General features: G+C 40.9%; 1 protein-coding gene across 3 annotated transcripts in view; it reads left to right on the top strand.

Annotated features, from left to right (window-relative positions):
• The window catches only part of DYNC2H1 (dynein cytoplasmic 2 heavy chain 1), a 597,118-nt gene extending 577,455 nt beyond the window's left edge, over window positions 1–19,663 (top strand). For all 3 annotated transcript variants that reach the window (XM_089687276.1, XM_089687277.1, XM_089687278.1), the window contains 3 exons: window positions 4,972–5,053; window positions 14,070–14,186; window positions 19,338–19,663. In XM_089687276.1, coding sequence (XP_089543402.1) covers window positions 4,972–5,053; window positions 14,070–14,186; window positions 19,338–19,496 — 358 coding nt within the window. In that variant the 3' untranslated portion in view covers window positions 19,497–19,663. The remainder of the gene's footprint in view (window positions 1–4,971; window positions 5,054–14,069; window positions 14,187–19,337) is intronic.
• Window positions 19,664–22,937: the final 3,274 nt, after the last annotated feature.

Genomic DNA, 22,937 nt, shown 5'->3' on the forward strand with positions numbered 1-22,937 from the left:
GTTCTCCTTCTCCACAAAGTCTCTGGCGCCAGATCCGCATATATCTGTATGTCTCCTCCTTCATACTTAATTACTGATTTTCCCTTAGTCTTCCTCCAGATTTTTTCTTTATCCCGAAATTCATAAAATTTGACAATTATATCTCTCGGCCTTTCTTTCCCCAGGTTTCTCAGGATTTTCCCTTTTCTAAAGGTTCCTTCTATTTTAGAGCTTTCCATTTCAGAGCTGTCTGTTATAATGTTAAATATTTTGCAAACCATCTCTTGCAAGCTTTCTCCCTTTAGGTCTTCTGAAACCCCACGTATCAAGATGTTTCTTTTCCTATCTTTATTTTCTTGTATCTCAGCCTTATATAACAGTTTTTCTTGGACTTTCCCTATATTAATTAGTTCTTTTTCAAGTTCAGAGATAGCCTGGGTCTGACCTTTAACTTTCTCCTCCGTTTCCTCAATTCTCTCCAAGAGGTGCCCCAGATCACTGCGAATGTTTACCATTTCTTGTTTTATTGTTTTCTCCAGTTCTTTAAACATTTCTGCCATTTCCTTTTTATTAGGTATTTGTAGGTCTTTTTCCGCCTCTGTATTGCCTGATATTTGCTGGTTACTAGTGTCCGGGCCTATTGATACTCTAGGGCTTCTTTCCATACTAAGGTCTGCTTCTCCTTTTTCAGATCTGCTCTGAGGTCTTTCTGGGGTTACGTTTCCTTGGGATGTGTATTTTTTAATTGTGCCAGTCTGGGATCCTTTAAGCCCACTTCCTTTTACATTTTTGTTTTTCATTTTTCTCTGTGGCACTTATCCTTCTTATAGTCCTTTATAAGTTTGTGGGTAGGGCGGGAAATTATTTCTTAAATCTTTCAAGTCTCTGCTCTGTCCCCCTGCTGGTTTTTTCTCCTTCTCTTCTCCTCCTCCTCCTCCTTCCCCCCTCTCCCCCTTCTTCTCCCCGAGCCTCTCCTCTTCTCTCTGCGTATCTCTTCCACTTTTTATACAGTCTCTAGGGGTCCCCCGTTCTTATACACACTTTTTAGAGGTCAGCATGATAGATCTTCAAAAAATGCTATTCATAAGTGTCACTCACCCTCCTCCTATGTCTTCTTCCAGTGAGTGCCTTTTCGGTCGATTCCTCTGAGGGTCTGTTCATGGGGGGGAACTCCCCAGGGTCTCTTCAGACTCCTTGTCCAGGTCTCAGTAGTTCTCCTTTCTCCTACTTTTAGGCTCCAGGGTTACTAGGGGGGTAGGGGGAGAGTGGGAGAGTGTGAGAGTGTGTCGGCCCCCGGCAAACAGGTCAGCGCTGCTCTCTCTCCACAAAACGCCGGCCGGCCGGCTTCCCGGTCTCCCAGAGGTGCTTTGCGGCCGGTCACGTGATCGCGCCGGCCCCTCTCGTCTCCCAGCGTCCAGGGACTCTCTCTTCCTCAATCGCCAGCCGCTCCTTTCTTTTCCCTCACCCGCATCAGTCTCTCCTCCGCCGGGAGCCGTCAGACCGGGTAAGTCCCCCACCGCTAGGCTCTAACATACTCCAGGGGATAAGCTTGGAGGCCTGGGGAGGTCAGACCACGGAGCTCCGTCCACGAGCTCCTACATTGCCGCCATGTTCAGGCTCCGCCCCCCTGGTGCTGCTACATCTCATAATGAAGAACATACTTTACATACACATGGCCTAACATTGAGTAAAACCTTTTTTTTTTTTTTTTTTGCTAGAGTGTGAAGAATTTTAAAGGGAACATGAAATGAAGGAAAATACCCACACTATCAATTTAAAACAGAGAGCAAATAAAGAGGGTAAAATAAGTATTAAAAACGTCACCATTTTTCTCAGTAAATATATTTCTAAAGGTGCTATTGACATGACATTTTCACCATATGTCGGTAACAACCCATGAAATCTACACATACAAAGAAACCAAAGCAAATAAGTTCAGAAAATAGATTATTTGTAATGAAATGGAATGACACATGGAAAAAGTATTGAACACATGAAGAAAGGGAGGTGCAAAAAGGCATGGAAAGTCAAGACAGCAGCTGAAATCTTTCAGTAATTAGAAAGCAACTCTGCCCCTTGTCAGTGCAAATTATTATCAGCTGGTTCAGTCTCAACTGCTGGCCTATAAAAAGGTGTCTCGTAATGAGGTGTCACACAATCAAAAAGCTCTCCCAAGACCTTCGCAACCTAATTGTTGCAAAATATACTGATGGCATTGGTTACAGAAGAATTTCTAAACTTTTTAATGTTCCATTGAGCATTGTTGGGGCCATAATCTGGAAGTGGAAAGAAAATCATTTCACATTAAACTGGCTATGACCAGGTACTCCTCCCAAGATTTCTAACAGAGGAGTGAAAAGAATGATCAGAAGAGTTGTCCAAGAGCCAAAGACCACTTGTGGAGAGATTCAGAAAGACCTGGAATTAGCAGGTGCAATTATTTCAAAGAAAACAATAAGCAATGCACTCAACTGCCATGGCCTGTATGCACTCTCCCCATGCAAGACTCCATTGCTGAAGAAAAAGTATGTTGAAGCTCATTTAAAGTTTGCTGCACATCATTTAGACAAGCCTGTGAAATACTGGGAGAATATAGCCTGGTAAGTTAAGAGCAAAATAGAACTCTTTGGATGCCATAAAACACACCATGTTTGGAGCTCAATAGCACTTTACAAACCATGCCAACAGTGAAGTTTGGAGGTGAGAACATCATGATGTGGGGCTATTTTTTAGCATACGGTACTGACAAACTTCATGTCATTGAAGGATGAATGGAAAAATGTACCAACACATTCTTGATAAAAATCTGCTGCCAGCTACCAGGGTGATGAAGATGATACGATGGTGGACATTTCAGCAAGAGAAGGATCCCAAATAGAAAGCCAAGGAAACTCTCAATTAGTTTCAAAGAAAGAACATAAAGCTGCTAGAATGGCCCAGCCAATCACCTAACTTGAATCCAATAGAAAATCTATGGAAAGAACTAAAGATCAGAGTTCATAGAAGAAGCCCACGGAACCTTCAAGATTTGAAGACTGTGGAAGAGTGGGCCAAAATCACACCTGAGCAATGGACGTCACTAGTTTCTCCATACAAGAGGTGTCCTGAAATTGTCATTACTAACAAAGGATTTTGTACCAAGTATTCCATTTCATTACACATAATTTAATTTCTAACTTATTTGCTTTGGTCTCTATTTATGTATGGATTGCATGGGTTGTTACCGACGTGGTGAAAATTTCATGTCAATAGCACCTTTAGAAATATATTTACTGAGAAAAATGGTGACGTGTTCAATACTTATTTTACCCGCTGTATCATTCTCTGCTGGAAACCACAGTATTTACTCCACACTTCATCTGAAATTTACAAGGGATTTTTAACATGCAGAGCGTGTGTAGTGTGCAGTCTTTAATCCCTTTGTAGTGTTCTGTGCATAACACTGCATAGAACACCCTGTGATAGGAGAAGATGCCATCGCACAGCTTTGACAGGTCATTTGACCTGCTTTCAACCTACCAACAATTTTATTCCGTTCATAAAATTGAACAGGTCTCCCACATTCCACACCAAAGTATCAAACATATTTATAAAGCGCAGCTCTGTTTTTAATAAATGTGTCTTTTTTAAGTAGCAGTATGGCAGTGGTAGTACCACAGCCCTGCTTTTTAACTAGGCCATAAAGTGACCCTTTAATCCAGAATAAGTATGCAGGTGATGAAGTCAAGATCCCTGACCTTCATACTTTGTTTAGAACTAGCTTAGGGAAGTTGTCCAGGCAAAAAGAATTCTAAGAATTACAGTTGGATTGGTACCAGTTGATAGCAGTGGTATTCTCATCACAGGTTCCCATAAAACTATCTTCATTAGTTTTCAAGCAGTTTGTTCAGTGATTTACAGTGCTCTATTCACTATGTTCATGGGAGAGCTGAAAACCATGTGATGGCTGTCTGAAATCAGCCATGCTGAGATGGACTGGATGACATGGAAGGTGCTGTCATAGATAAATCACAGAGTGGAATAGGTACTGTATTTGTCAGACTGTGTGGGGTGAAGAGAGACCTCCCATATGAGATCAATCACCGAATGGAATAGGCATATGTCAGACTGTGTGGGGTGAAGGGAAACCCCCATATAGGATCAATCACAGAGCGGAATATGTATATGTCAGACTGTGTGGGGTGAAGGGAAACAGCCTATATGGGATGAAGGGAAACAGCCTATATGGGATCAGCCACAGAGTGGAATAGGTATATGTCAGGCTGTGTGGGGTGAAGGAAGATCCCCCTGCTGGGATCAATCACAGAACAGGCTAGGCATATATCAGACTCTGGGACTCTACTGCACATTCATTGGCAGTGGAAAAAGAAGATGGTCAGATGCATGTAAACATTTCAGTATTTAGCTGAAGGGGAGGGGGGAGTCAGGTTAGATTAGCACAGTATTGGAGGTAAGGAAACTTTAGCATGATGCCAAACATACTTAGTTCTAATTGTTTTGGATTTTTTTGGCTAGACTTGAAAATAGTAAATACTTCTGGAAAGTTTTTTATTGCTGCCTATTGACCTTGTTGGGGAGATTTAACCTCACTTCCTGTACCTGTAATCAGAAATGAATGAAGTGTATGCCCCTGGGACACTAAGACACGAGCAGTAATAATAATCATTGGAACCCTACTCCTCAAAGGGGGACACATAATGCAAATAAAAACCAGATAGAGACTCTACCCTAATCCACTGTGCCCACAACTAAAGAAAAGTTTTGCTTGGTGTTTAGTTAAAATAATAGAAGTTTACTGTTAGGGTTTACATACTATCTGTACATATAAAGATTGATAAATGCCAGTGGTTTATACAATCATGTTTTTAGAGAACATACTTGCCCTCTTGCTGAATTTTGTTTAAGTAAAAATGAGCATAATGCAGCTGTAAGCTTTCAATATATTTTTTCGTCCTTCCTTTAACATCTCTGCTACATTTTTTATCCTACTAGAACAATGAACTGCTCAATGGATAACCTCAGATTTGTAGCATCCTGGAAAGGACGCATTCATGATGCCAAGCTCCAAGTCAAGGTAATAAAACACACAATAAACATCACACGGCACAATGAAAACGTCATGTTCAGACAAGATGTTCTGGTCATTGGTATGCAGCTCAGCTCAATACATAATAAAACTCCTTTAAAACTCCATTGTGATTTACCTTTGCCGTGTTTCCCTATTAGTCAAACAGCCCGTTGTGTATTCCATGTTACTTGGCATAATTTGCAAACAGGGCACAGCTGTATGTGACCTCTGTAGAAGTCAACAATTAAATTAACAGCCCACAGGATGGTTTATAATGGCTGCTGTCTGGCACCATTCCGTATTATAGAATAATAAGCTGCAGAACTTCACATGTCAGCAGTTTTTCTGCTGCAGATCTGCTTTGTATAATCACACTTATTAAAAGAGGAATGGTGTGGGTCACAGCCAAAATATGCATCTGCATTAAATATTTATGAAGTATTTCATTTAGATTAAAAGTATGTGTTAAACTGAAAATCATACCTCTTTTTAAATGAGTTTGTCCATCTTCATGGCTACTGGTAAATTAAATTACTTACTAGCTCCTTGTATCTGTTTAGAATACCAATGATGACGTATGCATGTCCAACAACTGCTACAATCACTTCCAAGACCAGTGTTGCATGACCCATTAGTTACAGCCTTGTGGAAGAGGTTAGAAACATGAACTGAGACATAAACTACTGCCGGATAGCTTTACCCTATAAATCTTGCCATACATGGCTCAAACTTCAATTGACTCTTGCATAACTCCTGACAGCACCACCCGTCTCAACAGAAGTCGCTGACTTTTGTTGGAGGAGCTGGATGGACAATTGTCCTCTGAATAGTAACTGTTTCAAATCATATGCAGCCAATATTGGAGTATTCTGACAGCCGCAGATGCCAGCTTTTAGAATACAATAGGCGTCGGGAGATTTGCCCATCTGTATTGTTTAGCATATAAGTGTATTGCCAGGGTGTATCTGGGCACATAATACATAAGCTGAGGGTTCCTTCAGTGAACACTACAGGTCAGAACAGTAAGTAGAAGCAGAGTTATAGGCAGCAGGATATTTAAGCAACCATCTTGTTACTTGCAAAAGTCAAGCTAAGCCCAGCTCCTTCTGACTTCAGAGCCTCCCTATTAGTATAGAGAAACTTAGGAGGCAAAATGAGGTGGGGCCAAGCTTGGTGTGATGTGCAGAAACGATCGCATAGGTGTGAATACCTATGCGATCCGATTCTAGTACGGATCCAAAAAAGGGCCCTGCACGTTTTTGGCGCGGGTGCGCCATACAAAATGTATAGCTCCAATTGCACCGCACACAAATCGCATGTGATTTGCACAGAAATACAGTGCGGTTCCTGTGCGAATCACATGCGATATAACGCACCGCACATATGTGAACCCAGGCTTAAAGGCTCTCATGAGTTTATCCCTCGCAGTTATTACCTTTTTTGTTCCACTTGCCCTTCCCTATTAGATTGTTTTCTCTCAGGAGCACGGCCCTCCTAGCCCTCTTGTATTGAATTGTGTTGTTGCTGTACAGTCTCCCTTTATTATTATTTATTATACAGGATTTATATAGCACCAACAGTTTGCTCAGCGCTTTACAATATAAGTAATGTAAAGCTCTGCACAAACTGTATGCACTATATAAATCCTGTATTATTATAATAACAATAATAATAAAGGTGAAGTTCACATTTAGAGCATGTTCTAGTTACATCCATATTTAGGGTGTAACATGTAACATGCTCCAACATCTCCCCCCAATCCTCCCTCCTTCTGTGATAGTGGACTTGGATTCTTCTTTCCTACACTCGCTCTCACGTTCAAAATCAGCACGGCTTTACCCGCACAGCCGCATCATTCATTCACAGCAATCTGTGGATGAAGATATTACAAGTCACGTTTTCTACCGGGGGAAATAGCTTGTAATTCTGAATTAAGTTGTAGTTCACTGACAATTCCTCCAACTTTCTAACAGAAAGCCCATACAGAGGCAATGGCAAGAAAGCTGGATTAAGTGTCTACAGGAGCCTGACATTGTACCCATGATCCAAAAAAATAATAAGTGCACATTTTTTTTTTCCTGCAAAATCCTGTGCATTTTTTTTTCTCCAAAGGCAAACTTCTCCTTTAAGCAAGGGAGAGGAGGCACAATTTTGTTACACTGATCATTTTTCGCTGAACTCGTGTGTTTGTGCGTGTATGTATGTGTATATATATGCCTTTTTTGTCTTAAATAAACATCTTACTCTGTCTATATATAGAAGATATTCCTTCATTTAAGTATTCTGAGACACTGTTAAAGCGGTTTTAAACACAAAGCAAAAATTTAATATTTTGCACCTTACCAATCATTAGGATTCAGACCATTTTCTTCTCGCAAACCAGCCAAAATCTGCCAAAGGACAGTCAGATTTCCAGACTGATCCACCTCTTGTCCCAAGAAGTGGTTTTTCCAGTACTACTAGAAAACACGTTCAAAGGATTTTATTCAAGCCTTTTTACAATACCAAAACCCAAAGGTGGTATTTGTCTTATTGTGGAGCTAAAATAATTAAACATGCACATTTAGTGTTCCAAAGTTTCTCATGGAATCAACAAGGTACATCAATCTTAGAAAAGGAGAATATCTTGCTTCATTACAGATGCCTACCTGCACATTTCTACCTCACCAACACTTTCTGTACCATAGGAGACAAACAACTTCAATTTGTCTTGATGGACAGGGGTAATTCTGACTCTGTCATTCCCACCTCAGAGCCAGAAATGACACCTAACAAAAAATATACAGCCGTACCTGAAAATATATTGGAAATCATATTTCAGCTGGTGTGAACACAGACTTTTCTCCAGATATTACTCTGTACCTTGCAATTCAGCCTTTCTACAGTTGGGACTTGACCAGAATTTGACGTTAAGTACTCTTAAGGAACAGGTTTTAGCCTTATCCATACTATTCCAGAAGGCTTAGTTTTCATTTGCTAGAATGTCAATTTAAGGTGTCCCATGGATCAGACCCCTATTACAACACCCTGTGATTCCTTGGGATCTGAGTTTGGTTATCTCTGCCCTACAGAAACCACTACTAGCACTCATATTAGGACCTTCAAAGTGGCCTCCATGTTGGCTATCACATCTGTCAGACATGTTTCTGATTTAGCAGCTCTCTCATGCAGGGGCGTAGATAAGGAAGGAATTAGGGGGGTCCAACACCCCGTCCCCCTGAGTATCCTGCCCAAGTGCCCAAGGTTGCCAAAAAAGTGGTGTTTTGCTCCCATCCATAATTGTCTGGACTGGAGCAAGCACCAGTACAAACATTGCCACTGTCAACCGACACTGTCAATCACACCTGTGCATGTGCAGGCTCCGAGTCATCAGATTCAAGATTGGCTGAACTCTGGCACCTGTGCTGTGATGTCAAAGCCAGCACATCACAGGCGGCTTATTCAGAGTCTCCCCAGCCATGAGCCATTAACCAACATGGATGAGTCTATAGTTAGGCTGTCAGGGGTGCAAAATATACAGTCTCATCTGCTGCTTCAGTGATGGGACTGGGAAACATGAAGGGAAGACCACGCTGCAGAGGTACATATTTTTTAATCGGGCACAACACCATTTTTGGTGGAAAGGGACTTTTTACATAAAAGAGTGGGGGACCCTACTAGTATAGTATTTGCACATTAATTTACTTATATATACTGTAAGCCTTATGCGAATGGTGTGCAAATACTTTGAGGACCCTTTTAGACTTGTGCATTGTGGTTGTGTGCGGTAACACACTTTGCATGTCTTGATGTGGGTTGCAGTGCAATTTAGTGGGACCCCAGCGCACTAAAGCACAGTACTGTGTTGTGGTGTGCTGTGTTAAAGCCCAACTCCAGATTTCTGCCAGTTTAAGGCCTCGTTCACATCACACGTGCAGAAAAACTGATGGAAAATGATGTGCAGATTTCACTTTCAGAGACCTCATTTTTCATATGCGCCTCAAAGAGTTTTATACATATTGTAGATTCCTGCGCAGAAAAATTCTAGTGTTGTGTTGTAAACAGGGCACAGAGAACAATTTATTGGTTGTGCCCTTACAGAACGCATTCAGAAAAACTGATATTTCTGCACCATGAATTGAACTGGCCCTAAATTAGTTCGTTTGGACCAAGCTGGTCCCAATGAGCTATGCCCTTCACTAACAGATGTGCCTGCTGTCAGCGCTATATAAACTTTATTGGCTACATACCGTGTACAACATTGTGCTTCGATAGTGGGATGGGGTGCTGTACACGGTATGTAGCTGATAACAGTATATACAGTGCTGACAGCAGGCACATCTGTTAGTCTGTTAGTGAAGGGCATAGCTCATTTGGACCAGCTTGTTTCAAACAAACAAATTTATACTGCCAGAAAACTTAACAAAAAAAAAAAGTTATGTCTGATTTTCAGGATGTTTTCGTGCATTGTCAGCCCATTCATTTTAATGAGCTGCTTTAGTACATAACACAATACAGGTTAACACACTGTAAAAATGTAAATGGACCCAAGGCATTTTATAGAGCTAGTCCAGCCAGAAGAGATATTTCAGTCTTGGGTGGATTGGTGTCAGAACTGAATTGTAGTCAGTCATTTATCTACTGGCTTACTATATATATTAAAATGCACTGAACTTGTTTTTGTATTATGAAAATGCAGCAGTAGAAGCAAGATTCTGACACATTCTGGCTTCCCTCTCTCTCTTCTGTCCCGTATTCTATCTCCCCCATCTTTTTCTCTTTCCCCCAATCCCTTCTCCCTTTCTGCTTTCCCCCTCTCCTCTCTTCTCTGACAATTTTTCCTTCAACTGACACCACAGTGCTAGGGTACTTTTTCCTCTGTCACTGTCAGCCTCATATTTCAGCTTGCTGTGATGCATGTAGCAGGCCCTAAGGCATTGTCTTTATTTTGGAGTGATGTATGCAGCGCTACTAATACCCCTGTATCAGTGTGGTGCGCTATGCGTGTCACTATTGCCTTTTTGAGGTATCCCGTTGTAGGCTCGCTAACTTCTTAAATCCCAGATGTGATAACCTGTGCCACAAAGATGGGATAACAATAGTAGACTAGACATCAGTTCTCAAAAGAGAGTGTAAAGCACCCAGTTAACCATTTAGTCATGCCTGTTTGACTTTTTAACTATAAAGCAAGGCAGTTTATTTGTTGTGGTATTGTATTTTTTGTTCATACTGTTTAAATATTGATAATTTTCATGCGCAAATATGAGTTTCTGGCCTATTTAAGATTGTCAGTAAAAATATGCCCCATCAGTAAATGTTCTTGTTTTGTCAGTAAAAAAGTGTTCTATGGAGTTGATAACCTTGCCAGTGCTGCCACGTGACACAGCAACAGTGCCCGAGTCAGTAAAATAAAATTGACCGCTGGGGTGATCTGCACTGCAGCTGGCCCATGTGCACTGTGCAGTGACTGTGATATAATATGGCCAAGCTGGCACTAAAAGTGCTGCTTAAGTCCCGCCCACCTTACTGTACCTTTTGCCAGATCAGCAATTGTGGGAAACATTTTCTGTCACTGTTGCAAATTGAGACAGCTGAACCAACCCCCACCCCCTCTCAGGAAGAAAAATTATCTATGGCCCTGCTCTCATGTAGAGCCCTTCCTGATTCTTCACAAGGACCTGCCTTTTTTACTCAGGGTGAGTAGGTCTCAGCCTTCCACCTTAAAGTGGAGCTCCAGTCAAAATCAATTTTAAAAAACAGACACTCATCTGTTCCTTAATTCAGCGGTGTGGTTCACCGGCTGTCCTCTCTCCCCAGCACTGGCATCTGAAGAGTGGGCACCCGGCTGTCACAGCTTGTGGCTTCACACCTGGGTGCCCACTGCGCATGTGCTAGTAGTACTGTGCCTTGTGAATGGTCCCGTAGTCTTTTGGGACCTGTCACGTGTGCCAGAAGATTATGGGGGGGCAGGGAACACAACTTGGTTGTGCGTGAAAAAGTAGATCAGCAGTTTTTGAAATACTCAGACCAGCCCGTCTGGCACCAACAACCATGCCTTGTTCAAAGTCTCTTAAATCCACTTTCTTCCCAATTCTGATGCTTGGTTTGAACTACAGCAAGTCGTCTTCACCTAAATATAGATACCTAAATGCATTGAGTTGCTGCCATGTGATTGGCTGATTAGCAATTTCTGTTACCAAGCAACATATATATTTGTGCATGGTGCTATTAGCTCTTTCACATAATTGCCATTGAATTATATTAGTCTTATATTCTCTCCTTTCTAATCTTATTAAAGTAAAGTGGTTGACAATGGCAGGAACTTGTCTATGAGAACACAAGTTTGGAGTCTGTACTGCAGATGATTCCAGAACCTATTAGACCGTATGGTCTTTTTACTGTTGAATAGGGTACCACCAAATGACTTCCTGTGTTATACTCTACAGAGACCTTTCTCCAGGACAGAACGCTTGTTACACGGACGTCACCACTTGTATGACGTGAATAGCATTTAAGAAAAATAAAAGGCAAAATTTAGCTCCTATTAAAACCCAAAAACATCATATTGTTTAATGGACCATAATTACAGAGTCCAGGAGATAACAACTGCCTGTTGATTGCTTGTATGTCTCCATTGTTTTTCAGTGGGTGTAATATTCCCCTCTCACTGATTTTATTTACTTTGGCCTCATTTATGTTTGGGTTGAGCATTGTTTAGCCACACCAAATAGTGTTTAACGACTTTGTTCCATTAAAGTACGCCTAGCTCTGAATAGTTGGATTTGAATGCAGAGCAATTAGAGAATAATTAAAGGAAGTTGATTGATGATAATAGCTGCTCATTTAGGTATCTTTAATTTGCCATTATGTTTAGGTGTTTGTATTAAAATGAATTGGGTGTGCATGTGTCACTTGTATCAGCAGGCCAGAGATCTATTCATTCTCTGTGATCTTCAACTGGTAAAAAGATCTGTTAATACAAAAGGAAAATCTCACTAAAGCTGGGTACACACACTTTTATTTTTTTGTTCAACCAATTGATTGAACGAAAATAAAACAACTGACTGATCCCTGCATCCACAAGCGATGTTGATACAGGAATCTCTTCTGCTGAGATATTGCATTCTGACAAGGAATACCCACTACCAGAATGAACTGATCAGTGTAGTCATTGGCTGCAAGGGCTGATTGAATGCTGCTTTTCCAGCTGTACACAGAGACCCCAAGTTGACTGGTTCCTGTGGAACCAGCCAATTTTTGTCCTGTGTGTAGCAGGCTTAGGCCGTGTATGTTTAAAGTAGAACTAAAGGCAGAGGCATCCCTAGGGTTGGTGTCACCCGGTGCAGTAACATCTGGTGTCACCCCTCCAGAGAGGAAGGAGCGGTGTCAGTGTAGCAGTAAAATGAGTATGCCGTGAAGATATGTATCCCCTGAAGCAAGTGCGCATGTTCCAGTTCCAGGCCGAAGAAGCCGATTTCCGACTTTAGCACAGAGCTGCCACAGTTAACCCCTTACAGGCTGCAATTGCTGAAGCTGATCCCACGGATCACTATGGGTTGCAAGATCAGTTAACCCTGTATAGGTTGAACCTATATGGGGTTAACTGATCTTGCAACCCATAGTGATCCGCGGGATCATCTTCAGCGGGTTGCAGCCTGCAAGAGGTTAATTGTGGCAGCTCTGTGCTAAAGTCAGAGATCGGAGATCAGCTGCTTCAGCCTAAAACCGGCGCATGCGCAGTTGCTTCAGGGGATACATATCTTCACGGGATACTCATTTTACTGCTACACCTGGGGCAGCTGTCACTGTGCCGGGAATCCGGGATCACCCCAATAATTGGCCAGGACCTTCACAGAGCCCAGAAGCTCTGCTGGCATCCTGCTCCTGCACCCCCTGTAACGGTGTCACCCGGTGCAGCCCGCACCCCCCTAGGGGCACCACTGACTAAAGGCACAACATTTTTATTCATCTCAGATACAGTAAGGAGGGTTATATAACCCCTGTAATTTTTTGCCACCTGTGTCTTATTAGGGAGATTTCCTTTCACTTCCTGTCCCATAGCCAAAATACGGCAAGAGGGAATCCCTCATTTTTACCAGAGTCACTAGAATTGGTATCCCAATTAGAAGCCTAGGGTTGTGCTAAGATGCAGACATGCTGCATTTTATCACAGTGCACTGTGCCGAATCGCATGGCAAATTACAGAAATGCAGCACATCACATTGCTGTACATTGCCGTGAATGAAGTGTACATTTTGTACACTTCAAATAAAGTTCGTACAAAAAAAAGGAACCGTGTGTTGCGTTGAATCGCACACAACACTGCACCCTACCACAGCTGGCAATGGAGAGATGTCACATGAATAAAGCACTGCGGCAGCTCTCCGTTGTGTATGAATTCAGCCTCAATGTTTTAGGCATGTCCCACTCTACAGGTAACTCTGCATTTTTAGATTCCTAATTAAAGTCAGATAGTTCCAGAATACTCAGACTGGGGTGACTAGTGACAACAGCATCAAAGTAACCTCACAGTTGTAGATCTTCACAGCAGGGAAGTACATACTCACATTCTCATCAACTTACCCGAGAATAGAGTACTAGCTTTAGATGACTTTGTAGAATAGTTTTGTAAATTTGGATAAAAGTGTAGATATATATAAAATGCATTTTATCAGACCCGGGAAGTTTTGATCATTGTTCGAGATGTCTTTCGGCACCATTGAGTAATGCAAGAAGTATATTCACTATATTGCAGTTCAGCTTCCTACTAAACAATACCACCTGCTAGGTTTTGACATTTCGACATGGTTTTTATTGCTAAAGCAAATTCCAGTCTCCTGGAAGCTAACAATGAGGAATAGTTGAGGTGTTTGTTTTGAATCTGGATTTCCTCTTCTCACACATCACAGTGCATTCCTTGTCTTCCTGTTATTTACATGTGTATCTGAGGCTCCATACCCTGCCATTCTGTTGGTCACGAATATAGAATATGCATCTAAGGCAGCATTCTGCAGCTGATGATCTCCTGTGTTTGTGTTGTTAGATCAGCGGACTACAGCTGGAAGGATGCAGTTTTGATGGAAATCGACTTTCAGAAAACCAGCATGACTCTCCAAGCGTATCTATGGTACCTCCTTGTTATATGGCCTGGATTACACAGGTACAGTACTGGTAGTTGTACATCTTTTGCAATCAAGAAAGATCCAGCCACTAGTGCCAGCACTGTTTGGCTGTACTCAATCCCCTAATGGGGCATGTGCTGTACCCCCCGGCTTTTCTTCATGCCACTGGGAGTAATCTGAAGGTTAAAAAAAAATTTTCCTGTGTTAGTGTAAGCTTCCAACAATCACTGCCATCAAACAATTATTGTAAATCCCCCCTTCCACAGAAATAACATGCAAGGTTATAAGCAATCATATTTCAATTGTCACCTTAGCATATCATAGTAGTGTGCCACAGATATGTCATCACTGAAGTAGCAAATCATCCATCCTGCCATCCGCACAGTCAAGGTCTGACAGAAAAGGCTAACTTCTGTTGTACAGGGTTACTACTAACATTTTAAATATGTTTTTTGCTTTTATAATACTGTAGGGATCGTGTCTTTTCGATCGACCAGCCTTTTTAAACCTTTTTACCCAGAAGAACACTTGAAATAAATTTGAGGTCTCATGTAATTCCCTTCTTTGGGTATTTCCTATAACATATCCTCACATATATTAACATTAGTAAATTGTGGATATTCTAAAGAAACAGTAAACAACATGGCAAGTTTTGAGTATTTTCCACCCAAGTGGTGGGGTAATACCCTTGCTCTACAGGACATAATCATTTTCAGTAATATTAATGAAAATAAACAAATGATAACAATGGCCAGAAAAGAAATGCAGACAGTGAAAATTGTAGTTCCCATTTACATTGGTGGTTAGTGAAAATGTTCCCCCTTACATTGATTTTCAGTGGAAAAATGTTCCCCTATATTTGTGGTCCGTAAAGAAGTGCCTGCCTTAATTGGTTCTCAGTGGAAAAATGTCTTCCTACATTGGTGGATGGTGGGAAAGGGCCCCTTAAATAGGTGCCCAGTGGAAAAAGGGCCCCCCTTACATTGGTGGTCAAGGGGAGAGGTGCTCCCTTACATCAGTAGTTGGTGGGAAGAATGCTTATCTAAGAGATGGCTAAAAAGATTATAGATGCCAGTGGTTGTTTACCTGAGAGATGATAGGAGAGGGACCACTGGTGCTGTACTGTTGCCTCTGAAACTTTGAGAACAATATGGTCTGACCCTATCCCAATTTTTAGTGAAATTCCAAGCAACCTTTTGACTAAACCTTGTTGAAAAAGGCTGTGATAGAGTGCCGTGACTGTAAGGTCTGTACACAGCTCACTTTTTCAACAGATACAGTTGTGTTCAAAATAATAGCAGTCAGACATCACTAACCTGATCAATCACTATTTTTGGTAAAAATGATATTTCTACATGGCAAATAATTTACTAGCAGGTGTAGTAGAGTAATAGAAATCCAACAGACCCAACACTCATGACATGCATGCTGCTGATTCTGTGTAATTGAATCACTAATTGAAAGGGGCATGTTCAAAATAATAGCAGTGTGGAGTTCTATTAGTGAGGTCATTCATTCTTTGAAAAGCAGGTGGCAATTATTGCCCTTATTTAAGGAAGGAAGGCAGCAAATGTTGTACATGCTGGTTACAGTGCATTTCTCTCTGAAATTCTGATAAAAATGGGGCATTCCAGACATTGTTCAGAAGAACAGCGTACCTTGATTAAAAAGTTGATTGGAGAGGGGAAAACATATAAAGAAGTGCAGAAAATGATAGGCTGCTCAGCTAAAATGATCGCAAATGCTTTAAAATGGCAACCAAAACCTGACAGACGTGGAAGAAAGCGAAAAACTACCATTCGAATGGATAGAAGAATAGCCAAAATGGCAAGGACTCAGCCAACAATCAGCTCCAGGAAGATCAAAGAAGGTCTAAAGTTACCTGTGAGTACTGTTACAATTAGAAGACGCCTATGTGAAGCCAAGCTATCTGCAAGAAGCCCCCGCAAAGTCCCACTGTTGAAAAAAAGACATGTGCTGAAGAGGTTACATTTTGCCAAAGAGCACATTGACTGGCCTAAAGAGAAATGGCGCAACATTTTGTGGACTGATGAAAGTAAGATTGTTCTTTTTGGGTCTAGTGGCCGGAGACAGTTTGTCAGACGACCCCCAAACACTGAATTCAAGCCACAGTACACTGTGAAGACAGTGAAGCATGGTTGTACAAGCATCATGATATGGGGATGTTTCTCATACTATGGTGTTGGGCCTATTTATCGCATACCAGGGATCATGGATCAGTTTGAATACATCAGAATACTTGAAGAGGCCATGCTGCCTTATGCTGAAGAGGAAATGCCCTTGAAATGGGTGTTCCAACAAGACAACGACCCCAAACACACCAGTAAATGTGCAACATCTTGGTTCCAGACCAACAAGATTGACGTTATGCAGTGGCCAGCCCAATCCCCGGATCTTAATCCAATAGAAAACTTGTGGGGTGACATCAAAAATGCAGTTTCTGAGGCAAAACCAAGAAATAGAGAAGAACTGTGGAATGTAGTCCAATCATCCTGGGCTGGAATACCTGTTCACAGGTGCCAGAAGTTGGTTGACTCCATGCAACACAGATGTACAGCAGTTCTCAGAAACAGTGGCTATACAACTAAATATTAAGTGATTCAAAGGAAACAAAATCTTCAAACATTTTTCAGTTTATATAGTGAATGTTTGAGTTTGTAAAGAAGAATACAAACACTGCTATTTTTCCCAGTGCATTTGTGTGTATGGAAATAAAAGCTATTAGAAGCATTTTGAGCTTTATTCACGTTTTTCAACACACTGCTATTATTTTGAACACAACTGTATATGTAGATACTGCAAAATGTAGCAAATGCTCATTTTCCTGAAAAAAAAGATCAAGCTTCTCAAAGACACATGTATGGTCTTTTAGATTACTAAAAGAAGCAGATCCAGATTGTGTAATAAGTAAATATGGCTGTCTTCATGTACAAATATATACACTGCTCAAAAAAATTAAAGGAACACTTTGAAAACACATCAGATCTCAATGGAGAAAAATATCATGCTGTATATCTATACTGATATGGACTGGGTAATATGTTAGGAACATAAGGATGCCTCATCATTTGATGGAAATGAAGATCATCAAACTACAGAGTACTAAATTCAAAGAAACCCTGAAAATCAAAGTGAAAAAATGATGCAGCAGGCTAGTCCATTTTGCTGAAATTTCATTGCAGCAACTCAAAATGGTACTCAGTAGTTTGTATGGCCCCGCGTGCTTGTATGCATGCCTGACAATGTCGAGGCATGCTTCTAATGAGATGACGTATGGTGTCCTGGGTCTGGGTCCCAGATCTGGACCAGGGCATAACTGAGCTCCTAGATAGTCTGAGGTGCAACCTGGCGGCGTCAGATGGACCGAAACATGATATCCCAAAGGTGTTCTATTGGATTTAGGTCACACGAGTGTGGGGGGCATTCATTGGTATCAATTCCTTCATCTTCCAGGAACTGCCTGCATACTCTCGCCACATGAGGCCGGACAATGTTATGCACCAGGAGAATCCCAGGACCCACTGCTCCAGTGTAGGGTCTGACAGTTGGTCCAATGATTTCATCCCGATACCTAATGGCAGTCAGGGTGCTATTGTCTAGCGGGTAGTGATCTGTGCGTCCCTCCATGGATATGCCTCCCCAGACCATCACTGACCCACCACCAAAACGGTCATGCTGAACGATGTTACAGGCAGCATAATGTTCTCCAAGGCTTCTCCAGACCCTTTCACATCTGTCACATGTGCTCAGGGTGAATCTGCTCTCATCTGTGAAAAGCACAGGGCGCCAGTGGCCAACCTGCCAATTCTGGTGTTCAATGGCAAATGCCAATCGAGCTATATGGTGCTTGGCAGTGAGCACAGGGCCCAATAGAGGGCATTGGGCCCTCAGGAAACCCTCATGAATTCTGTTTCTGATTGTTTGGTCAAAGACATTCACACCAGTGACCTGCTGAAGGTCATTTTGTAGGGCTGTGGCAGTGCTCATCTCGTTCCTCCTTGCACAAAGGAGCAGATACCGGTCCTGCTGATGGGTTAAGGACCTTCTACGGCCCTGTCCAGCTCTCCTAGAGTAACTGCCTGTCTCCTGGAACCTCCTCCATGCTCTCGAGCCTATGCTGGGAGACACAGCAAACCTTATGGCAATGGCACGTATTGATGTGCCATCCTGGAGGAGTTGGACTGCCTGTGCAAGCTCTGTAGGGTCCAGGTATCGCCTCATGCTAATAGTAGTGACACTGACCTGAGACAAATGCAAAACTAGTGAAAAATAGTCAGAAAAGTTGAGTAGGAAAACAAATGTCAGTGACTTCCACCTGTAAAACCATTCCTGTTTTGGGGGTTGTCTCATTGTTGCCCATATAGTGCACCTGTTGTTAATTTCATTAACACCAAAGCAGCTGAAACTGATTAACAATTCTGCTACTTAACTGACCAGATTAATATCCCAGGAGTTTAATTGACTTGATGCTATACTCTGATAAAAGTGTCCCTTTAATGTTTTTGAGTAGTGTAGTTACAAAGTTATGCAAATAATTTTAATAATAATACACATTTTTGTATTAGGATTTAAGCCTACCCAGAAACATTAAGGAAATTGTTTCCATGTAACAATTTCAGACTACAAAATAACAGAATGACCTGAATAGTTCATATTAAAAGCACACTTTTTAACTCCTGTAGAATGTAGCTACCCAAGTGGTGAGTAGACAGTCCAGATTAAGCCAACAATGGGGACAGTGAACCATTCACCTTAGTGCCATCCCCAATGGAGTTTATAATCAAATCATAATATTTTCATATAACTGTACAGGCTACATTTTATGCTCAATAACATTACTACTACATTCATACACAGTATGGCTGTGTTCTTGGTTTTTGAGATTAAACCAGAGCAATTAATGATACCTGCACTGATATGGAGGCCATATACAGTACAAACTCCATGATGGCATTTTGCTGAGGGGAGTGAAACTGAAGACCTTAAAACCTGTCATTTCACAAGTGTCAGAATCACTAGAGAGGGCAAAAGGCCACACACTCCAAAACTCATTCACCTATTTCAATAATGCTTAACAGAATTCTTCTATAAGCATTGCTGAATAGCATTTGTAAACACATACAAGGACATAGCTATTGTTGACCCTTTGTGCTTTAATATATCAACAGAATTCACTTAGTATATATTCTCCGGAGGAGTGCATCTCTCTGCCGGTATACACCAGTGCTGAGCGGGATCGAGTTGTGACCAACATTGATGTGCCATGTGGAGGAAGCCAAAATAAGTGGATACAATGCGGGGCTGCACTGTTCCTGAAGAATCAGTAGAGAAATACGAGAAGATTACACATCTGATTATACAGGAATCTGATATATTACCTCCATGTGATATTTATATACAGTTAATATTTTGTAATAGTTGTTTATCATTGTTTCTGTTGCATTATATTTATGAGATTGTTTTATTAAAGAGTTTCCAGAATTTATAAAAATTATACATTCAGTCTGTTTTGTTTTGGTTTTTTTTCAAATAACACCTAAATCTATGATTCCTCATCATATTCATATATCATTCACTTTTACATTTGCAGCGATAACAATTATTTCTGCTTTTGGCAATAAATGGTAAATAGACCCCCATGGGGGAGTTGTGGTTCAATCTCTCCATATGCTTCTCAGGTTCCTGCAGATCTGTTAGAAGCTGTTTAACATTTTTAATTGCATCACAGTTCCTGCATTGGAAATCAACTGATTATAAAATAGGATATTTATAGAATAGGGCTTCATCAGCAAAGGAATCAACTTTGAAGTGAGTGGACTTTGAAATATAGCTTTTGAAAAAGAGGGGTTTACTGTAAGCTGATAATTAAAAAAACACTTTTGATTAAGGCTGGACAGATGAATGTTGAATTTGAGAGCTCACTTTGTTGTGGGATTTTTTAAACTCGGGTACCTGACCTCCATTAGTCAGTGATACCAATTCAAGATATATTGTGTAGCTACATGAAGACCAGACAGATTAAAAAATGATGAGTAAGCTGTTCCTTTTATTTTGAAATGCTCTCAGATTAAGTATGTAGACTGACATATGTCATGTAGGTTGTGTAAAGGTACAAAACGGGGTAACCAAAAAGTAGTATGATTACAGAATGCATATATTTAAATGTCATGTGATGAAAGTTTATCAAAAAGTTATCGATAGAGGATGTTTATTTATTTAGTTGATGTGCCTGTCAAAAATAACATCCAAAGACCTTTTTCCAGGAACTTCTCTGCCACAGTTCCTCCAAACATAAATCATAATTTTTGGTAAGTCATTACATTTAAAAATATCAAGAGTACATGCAAAGAAGAAAAGCAAGTGCAGATTAAAATCCTTGTAATGCAGCCAGTTTGTTCATAAAGCAGCCATCTTATTTGCCACCTCAGTTTAGAGCCAGCAGACCGTTGCTCAACTCCAGCTTGAGCTCTTTTTACAATTCTGTTGCCCAGTAATTTTAGAATTAAAAATTGCTTTTTAATTAAAAAAAAAAGAAAAGGTTGGGCTTTTGAAAAAAAATGCTGCTGTAAGGTAGAGTCCAAAGTGGAGCTTAGGCTGAAGGTTGAGGCATCAGTGTAGTCAGGCAGGCCAGGTCAGGAACAAATCTTGGCAGAATGGCACAACATCAGAATCCAGGAGGACAGTAAAAAGCAGGCAGGGCTCACTCATAGTCTGGCAGAGGAATGCAGTATCAGCAGGTGAAAGTGTAGTCAAGAAATCAGGCAGAATCCAGTAGTTCAGCAGTTCACACAGAAAAGCACACACCCAGGGAACAAATCCACACAAACGGGCACAAATCACAGGAAGTCCTGCTATTTAAAGGCTGAGCTGATTGCAGATTGACTGTAGCTGGAAGGCAGGTGGAGATAAAGAGTCCCTGGGGCAGAAGCACTAAGCAGAGTATATGCTATAGAGAGTCAGATTTTCCAGTGGCAGCATGAATAAAGCTGCAGAACCAGAAGGATCCAGGTTCAAAACCACCCAGACACACGACAGCTGCTTTATATTGTAACATAAGAATTTAATCATGCAAGAGTAAAGTTATTGATTTACTTTAAAGATGAAAACTATTTGGGTAGTCATTGCCAATAATGAAATGGCATTGCCTGGCAATCATGCTGACCCTTTGGCTTTGATGTTTTCTTTTCTTGCTGTATCACTCAGAAGGTCTTAAAGTCAGAGAATTGGCATGATATCCAGGCAAGTAGCATTTTTGAAGCAGGAGATATACAGAAAAGGTCTGTCCATACATTTTACAACCTAATGGAGCAATCTGTTAAATTTAGAGAGAAAAGCTGAACTCCAGGATTTTTTTTTAACTTGCAGTACATTGGTCCAGCTTGGTTACATCTAACTCTTCATATCTAACATCTGGACGTCTGTTGGGGATGCAGAAATTCACTGTAGTAGCCTGTGCTTCATACAGTCAGTGTTGGTTTCTTTTGGTTGCTGCTTGAGTGACTTGCCTTCTATATGCTGAACATGGATCACTCAGCATCTCTGCCATTCATAGAACGTCTTAGCATTTTTTCATCAAATGCAAGGCATGCTCTTATTGTACAAGTTTGAGATTGAAATGTCTCCGCCCCCCTCCTCGTCCAATGAGGTGGAGAGGGGTACTTTATATAAGCTCTCTTTCAAAAAGTATACTCACCAAAATCGATGGACCTCAAATTCTAAACATCTTATTGCACATAATATCCAAATCCCCGCTTTAAAAACATCTCTGTCACTTTCTCCACAAACACTCAAGCATGGTAGAGAAGCATATGAAACATAGTGTACTAACACTTAAAACTAATGCTGTATTAAAACACGGCACTATAGGTAACAAGCTGGATCAATGTAAATTTAAAAAAATAATTCTGGAGAAAAAATTATTTTATATCTATATCCACAATACTGTATGTACAATATTTAACAAATATTAATTGGATGACAAAACAATCTCCAGAACCCTATGGGTTATTTTGATTGGCTGCATTGAGGTGTGCTTTTTCTGATTGAAACCTCAGGCTGACCTACCTAATAAGGATGAGTCACTCCTCCTGATGTTTTATTTTTTTTTGTGTGTGTGTTAATTTCATAGCTAAAACAGGTCAGCGCTAAAATTATGATACCAAATAAAGGACGGTATTGAAAGACAAACTGCTAATAAAGTTCGATATAAATGACAGTCTATGTGACTATAAAGTGCCAGGTGACTGGGGAAAACTCAATGGTGGTGCTCCGTGAAAAATGGCAGAATTACACACCAGATGCGTAATAGTTATACGCATTAAGTATCACATCCAGAGGTTTCCACATCAGATATAGGTCTGGTCATGGCTTAGGTGATCCTCCCTCAGGGTGGTAGACAGCAAATGCCCAGGTAACAAATTACTCAGATCCAGGGAACCAGAGGTCCCTTTAAGGGATGGGTAGAAGAGGCTGCCTGCTTACAGGATAACTTCCTTCTCTGGGTAATGTCGCAAATGTGCGCACCAGAGACTGACGCAGTCTGCCATTTTGTTAACCACTTCCAGACCGGACACTTTTACCCCCTTCCTGACCAGGGCAATTTTCAGCTTTTAGCGCTATCACACTTTGAATGACAATTGCGCGTTCATGCAACACTGTACCCAAATGAATTTTTTACCATTTTTTTTAGATAGATAAAGCTTTATTTTGGTGGTATTTATTCACCACTGGGATTTGTATTTTTTTTGCTATGTAAATGAAATGTCCAA

The sequence above is a fragment of the Staurois parvus genome, unplaced genomic scaffold (genome assembly GCF_062004578.1).
Source record: "Staurois parvus isolate SC_StPar_1 unplaced genomic scaffold, SC_StPar_1.0 ptg000422l, whole genome shotgun sequence".
Classification (NCBI taxonomy): domain Eukaryota; kingdom Metazoa; phylum Chordata; class Amphibia; order Anura; family Ranidae; genus Staurois; species Staurois parvus.